This window comes from Felis catus, chromosome C2, assembly GCF_018350175.1.
Source record: "Felis catus isolate Fca126 chromosome C2, F.catus_Fca126_mat1.0, whole genome shotgun sequence".
Lineage (NCBI taxonomy): Eukaryota > Metazoa > Chordata > Mammalia > Carnivora > Felidae > Felis > Felis catus.
In genome coordinates this window covers 85,257,098-85,264,062 of record NC_058376.1, presented here as the reverse complement: position 1 = coordinate 85,264,062, position 6,965 = coordinate 85,257,098, and the positions used below count along the sequence as shown (strand labels likewise).

The following is a 6,965-nucleotide window of genomic DNA, read 5'->3' as shown; positions in this document are numbered from 1 at the left end:
CCACACTACTGGTATCATCTTTTTCACTGCAGTCTGTTCAGTGCTATGGTCGCTTTCAGTGGAGAAGGCTGGAAGGTTAGGATCCGGAGGAAACATAACAAAAAAAGGGAGAAAAAAGCCCTTCATTTGGCCAAATCTGGCTCCTAATATATTTAACCACTTCCAGAATTAGAAAGCCTTTCTGTACATTTTATTCTATTTTTCTCCCTTTTTTTTTTTTCCTTATGTAATGAAATTAAAACTTTTGGAGCCCACAGTTGACATTTTTCAGAAAATTGAGTTATCAAGGCAGTAATTATTTCACGGGGAGATAAAACTCTCATAGCCCTAACTGTCAAATAGGGCCCTTTTCAGATTTTAATTACAAAATAAAATTAGTCTGCTCTTCCTCGGAATGGTTTGTGAGTGGTTAAACAGAGCTTTCCCCCCAATACTGGTGGTCGTCAAACTCTGCTAATTAGCAATGCTGAGAAATTCCAGTTAACAAGGACATTCTCCAAGACTCTGCAGGTTCCCTGCCGTTTGCCTTCATTTCCATAAGAAGATTAAGAGAGGAGGGAACACACTCAAATGCAGATGCAGAAAAGAAGCGTTTTTTAACAAGCATCATAATAGTAAGATGCTTGGCTAGTTCTCACCTAATTACTGCAAGTTAAACCTCTATTTGCCACTAAGAAGAAAAAATAAGTCTACAGTCCCCTATCTCCACAAAATTGTTAGTTGGCTTCAGATATAATACTTGAGGAGGGATGAGGGGAGTTTAGGAGAGAAATATCAGTGCAAAAGATAAAACTGAGCTACACTGAATCAGTTAAGGGTTTGGGGCTGGGGCCTATAGTAAAACAAAATTAAATCAGAATATCCTAGGAGTTATGCATTTTGTTCTTAATTTCTAATCTTGCTCTAAAAGTATACAGCTTTTTGCTGCCCATGAAAGGGAAATGTTATACTTCCTTTAGATTAAGCACTTTAAATTTTCATAAATTGTGCCAATGGCAACATTTTTAAATTCTTGAGGGATGAAGCACCCTCTTCCAAGTCTTATTTTGATACCCTAGTAGTCAATGGTGTATTGTTATTAGTACTGTAGCCATCTTTTATAAACCTAAAACAGTGCTGCTTCTATCATCTATTGTGATTATTATAGTTATTATTATATTTAGGGGCCAGTGATGATGCTGGATTGAAATAGAGTGGCCGGTGATTTGATTTTTTTTTTTAATGCATATGTTCTAAAAAATCTAATGAGAAAATTGTTTCTGCTATCACCATCTTCTTTAATCTTATTTTCATAGCACATTATTATGCATAAATGCCAGCCACAGTTAGTTTATTGCCTTGATAAGTACAGCAGGCTTAATTAAAATAAAGCTGTAAATAAATGCAACCAATGATAACACAATTGTAATGTATTTCCATAGCTTATTTATATGATAAAAGCAATTAACAAAAGACCTAGCCAGCCCCTTTAACCTCTTAAATGCATTATTATAGAGTTCAGGCACAAACACATGCATCTGAGAATGTATAAAAGCTTTTATATATTATCCCAAGGAAATATTTGTGCCTCCTACTACTACCCCTTGAGAGAGAAGATTACAAACATTTGCTTCTGTAACTATCCATTATTAATATTTATTTTAATACACATACACCATTATCCACATCAATCCCTTGTTTGTTTGTTTGTGTGTTTGTTTTTCTTTTCCTTCAAACTTAATTATCCATAAGCTTTTTTAAAGTTTTCAGAATAATGCTACTAAGTGCAGACCAATGCATACGCAATCATAAAGTGAATGCTTGGTCTGCCCTTTGTGGCATCTGGACAATCATAATTCATTCATATGTTGAATCTCATAATTTGTACCTATTTTTTCCCAAGGTTTAACCTCCTACTTATCTGGAGGTTATATGTACATTTCTAAGTTAAGCAAATTAAATCTGATTCTTATGATTTAGTTCCATAGCTTATATGATATGTTAACTTTTCTTTTGTTTAGATTACGTGTAATTAGTGGATCTTCCTCCCAGTCCCCTCATTTAAAAAAAAAAAAAATTATTTCCAAACACCTTTTTTTAAAGGTAAAAGCAAAACTGTAGTCTTGGAAAAGCGAATTCACCAGTAGGGGGCGCACCAGCTACATCCCTAAAACCAGACGCGCTGAAAAGCCTGGTGGCTGCGGTGTTGTCTTCCGAGCCTCTAACCTTTTCTCTTCCTAATCTCCATGTCCGTGTTTGGCTTAATATTATACCTCGAATAAACAGAAGACATTATTTTGTTTTAAAAAGTGCCATATATTTATCCGTTTCGAGAAGGCCAGTCTCACCCTTCCCAGGTTCCCAAGAACTAAAACAAACCATAACTTGCGAGAAAAAGAAGACACTGTTGGGGGAGGGGAGGTTGATTGGAAATAATAATTTATAAAGAAAAGTCTACAGGATTCTTTTCTCAACTTTTCTGGCTTTCCAGTGAGCGTGCCTATTTTGAGTTTGACGGGAACAGAAAAGCCCCGGAGGGCAGGGATTGGAGAAGTTGGAGTGGGGGTAGTGATGGTTATGGGAAGAAGGTTAGTAAGGAACAAAACAATGCAAAGTTTTGTAAAGATAATAAATGGAACGTGGCCGACAGATACTATTCAGAACATTTTCTTAGGGTGAGTAAGGGTATATAGATCAGGGAAGGAGGGGGGCGGAGAGAGTGTTACAGAAGAAAGAAAATAAGTAACCCTCATGGTTTAAGCCCTTTATAAAAAAGAAATGGCATCAGGTTTTTTTTTTTTTCTCCCACTCCCCCCCCCCCCCCCCCGCTTTGTAGTCAAGTGCATTTTAGCCACAAAGATCCCAACAAGAGAGTGGAAGGAAACTTAGACGGGGCTTTGTTTGACTCCGTGTAGCGACAACAAGAGAAACAAAACTACCTATTTGTAACGGACGTGCTGCCATTGCTCTCCGCATTGAGCGCCTACCTATTGAAATCTTTACGTCGGGACAATGGGAGAGCGGCTAAAATTACCCTCTTGGGTCCTGGGCGGGCAGGATTCCTGAGCCCCTACCCCCCGCCTCCATCGCATCCTCCTCCAGCCCCGGCCTCGCTGGGCTCCCTCCGTCCCCAGTCCTGGCGGCCTTCTTCCTGCCTGCACTGCCTGCACCTGTGCCTGGAGAGCACCACACCCGCCTCCCAGGCCTGGAGTCCCCTCCAAGCGCTGTCCCAGACCCGGCGGCCCAGGCAGAGCGGCCACCACAGTAGAAGTCACAAGGGGGAATGGCAGAGCTGGTGCTGCCCGAGTCCTGGGAACTCTGCGTGGGAGGGAGTTTGTGAGTGCGGCCCAAATGCTGCCTCCATACTCTGCCGAGGGATGCCAGGAAGTTGACACGACGCTGCTCTATAGTCTGCGCTTCTGAAGGTCCTTCTGTTGATCTCCTTCTTCCCCTAACCTCCTTTTGAAACTCGCCCAACTGAAATCCTGCTTTGGGGGAGGCTCAAGAGGAGAACGGGGAGAGAGGAGGAGAGTGGGGGCATCCCCTTTCTGTCGACTGAACGGAGAAAGATGGTGGGAGATGAGGCTGGGGGTAAGGGGAGAAGCCGCAGTGTCGGGGCCAGAGCCGAGCTGGTCAGGGGACAGCAGGCATGCCGCAGCTTCCCCAGGCCCGGCCTCCCCTCAAGTGCGGAGTCGGCCACAGAGTCCCAGCAGGATTTATGCTTAAACAGAGCAAAGTGCGTGGCAGCTAGGAGGGTTTGGAGCACTGAGCTTTCCGTCTCATAACTTCTTGTCGGGACAGTGTAAGAAAGGGGCGAACTAGTGCCGGCACCTGTAGAGGAAGAGGGGCGAGGGGAAGAGCGAGGTTAGGCAGAAGCACCGAGGAGGCTGGAGCGGGGGAGGGAGTGGGGGGGGGCGGCGGTGGGGGGGGAGCATGCGGAGGAGCGGGAAAACAATGACACACCAACTCCTGCACCGCCTGTTTCCTGAAATACTAGTAGGACAGTCGTCCTGAACCACCCACTCTGCCGTGCCCCACCCCCACACCTTAGCGGCTTCTCGCGCCCCTTCCTCGTTTCAGCAGCCCGCAGCAAAAAGTAAATCAATATTAAGTTTGAAGAAGAAAAAAAATCGCAGTCTTGGTGCTGTTTACCCACTTCCTTCGAAAAGGCGTGTGGTGTGACCTGTTGCTGCGAGAGGGGATACAAAGGTTTCTCAGTGGCTGGCAGGCTGGCTGTGGGAGCCGCCTCCCCCTCCCTCCTTCCCCCTCCTCCCCTCGCCTCCCCCGCGCGGCCTGCGGCGCGGCAGGCCCCGCCCCCTTTCATGCAAAACCCGGCTGCGAGGCTGGGCTCGAGTGGAGGAGCCGCCGCGCGCTGATTGGTCGCTGGAAACCCATTTATTCCCTGACAGCCCCCGTCACATGGATGGTTGTCTATTAACTTGTTCAAAAAAGTATCAGGAGTTGTCAAGGCAGAGAAGAGAGTGTTTGCAAAAGGGGGAAAGTAGTTTGCTGCCTCTTTAAGACTAGGACTGAGAGAAAGAAGAGGAGAGAGAAAGAAAGGGAGAGAAGTTTGAGCCCCAGGCTTAAGCCTTTCCAAAAAATAATAATAACAATCATCGGCGGCGGCAGGATCGGCCAGAAGAGGAGGGAAGCGCTTTTTTTGATCCTGATTCCAGTTTGCTTCTCTCTCTCTTTTCTTCCCCCAAATTATTCTTCGCCTGATTTTTCTCGCGGAGCCCTGCGCTCCCGACACCCCCGCCCGCCTCCCCTCCTCCTCTCCCCCCGCCCGCGGGCCCCCCAAAGTCCCGGCCGGGCCGAGGGTCGGCGGCCGCCGGCGGGCCGGGCCCGCGCACAGCGCCCGCATGTACAACATGATGGAGACGGAGCTGAAGCCGCCGGGCCCGCAGCAAACTTCGGGGGGCGGCGGCGGCGGCGGCGGCGGCAACTCCACCGCGGCGGCGGCGGGCGGCAACCAGAAGAACAGCCCGGACCGCGTCAAGCGGCCCATGAACGCCTTCATGGTGTGGTCCCGCGGGCAGCGGCGCAAGATGGCCCAGGAGAACCCCAAGATGCACAACTCGGAGATCAGCAAGCGCCTGGGCGCCGAGTGGAAACTTTTGTCGGAGACGGAGAAGCGGCCGTTCATCGACGAGGCCAAGCGGCTGCGAGCGCTGCACATGAAGGAGCACCCGGATTATAAATACCGGCCCCGGCGGAAAACCAAGACGCTCATGAAGAAGGATAAGTACACACTGCCCGGCGGGCTGCTGGCTCCGGGCGGCAACAGCATGGCGAGCGGGGTCGGGGTGGGCGCCGGCCTGGGCGCGGGCGTGAACCAGCGCATGGACAGCTACGCGCACATGAACGGCTGGAGCAACGGCAGCTACAGCATGATGCAGGACCAGCTGGGCTACCCGCAGCACCCGGGCCTCAACGCGCACGGCGCCGCGCAGATGCAGCCCATGCACCGCTACGACGTGAGCGCCCTGCAGTACAACTCCATGACCAGCTCGCAGACCTACATGAACGGCTCGCCCACCTACAGCATGTCCTACTCGCAGCAGGGCACTCCTGGCATGGCGCTTGGCTCCATGGGCTCGGTGGTCAAGTCCGAGGCCAGCTCCAGCCCCCCCGTGGTTACCTCTTCCTCCCACTCCAGGGCGCCCTGCCAGGCCGGGGACCTCCGGGACATGATCAGCATGTACCTCCCCGGCGCCGAGGTGCCGGAGCCCGCCGCCCCCAGCAGACTTCACATGTCCCAGCACTACCAGAGCGGCCCGGTGCCCGGCACGGCCATTAACGGCACACTGCCCCTCTCGCACATGTGAGGGCTGGACAGTGAACTAGAGGGGGGGAGGAATTTTCAAAGAAGAACGAGGGAAATGGGAGGAGAGTAAGAAACAGCATGGAGAAAAAAAAAAAAAACCCGGTACGCTCAAAAAAAAAAAAAAAGTCATCACCCGCAGCAAATGACAGCTGCAAAAGAGAACACCAATCCCATCCACACTCACGCAAAAACCGCGATGCCGACGAGAAAACTTTTATGAGAGATCCTGGACTTCTTTTTGGGGGACTATTTTTGTACAGAGGAAACCAGGGGGGTGGGGTGGGGAGGGCGAGGGAATGGACCTTGTATAGATCTGGAGGAAAGAAAACTACGCAAAACTTTTTAAAAGTTCTAGTGATACGGTAGGAGCTTTGCAGAAAGTTTGCAAAAGTCTTTACCAATAATATTTAGAGCTAGTCTCCAAGCGACGAAAAAAATGTTTTAATATTTGCAAGCAACTTTTGTACAGTATTTATCGAGATAAACATGGCAATCAAAATGTCCATTGTTTATAAGCTGAGAATTTGCCAATATTTTTCGAGGAGAGGCTTCTTGCTGAATTTTGATTCTGCAGCTGAAATTTAGGACAGTTGCAAACGTGGAAAGAAGAAAATTATTCAGATTTGGACATTTTAATTGTTTAAAATTGTACAAAAGGAAAACATTAGAATAAGTACTGGCAAAACCATCTCCGTGGTCTTTAAAGGGGCAAAAGTTTTAGATTGTACTAAATTTTTTTTAACTTACTGTTAAAAGCAAAAATGGCCATACAGGTTGACATCGTTGGTAATTTATAATAGCTTTTGTTTCCCAACTTTCCATTTTGTTCAGATAAAACAACAACAACAACAACATGAAATTACTGTGTTTGAAATATTTTCTTATGGTTTGTAATATTTCTGTAAATTTATTGTGATATTTTAAGGTTTTTCCCCCCCCCTTTATTTTCCGTAGTTGTATTTTAAAGATTCGGCTCTGTATTATTTGAATCAGTCTGCCGAGAATCCATGTATATATTTGAACTAATACCATCCTTATAACAGGTACATTTTCAACTTAAGTTTTTACTCCATTATGCACAGTTTGAGATAAATAAATTTTTGAAATATGGACACTGAAATTATGTTTGAGTCTTTCATTTATTTGGATAACACTGATT

At 47.1% G+C, this 6,965-nt stretch overlaps 1 protein-coding gene across 1 annotated transcript; it reads left to right on the top strand.

The window, feature by feature from the left end:
* Positions 1 to 4,841: 4,841 nt before the first annotated feature.
* On the top strand, positions 4,842 to 5,807 carry SOX2 (SRY-box transcription factor 2). Its single transcript, NM_001173447.1, is given in 1 exon segment — positions 4,842 to 5,807. A coding segment is annotated over 1 exon segment (966 nt).
* Positions 5,808 to 6,965: the final 1,158 nt, after the last annotated feature.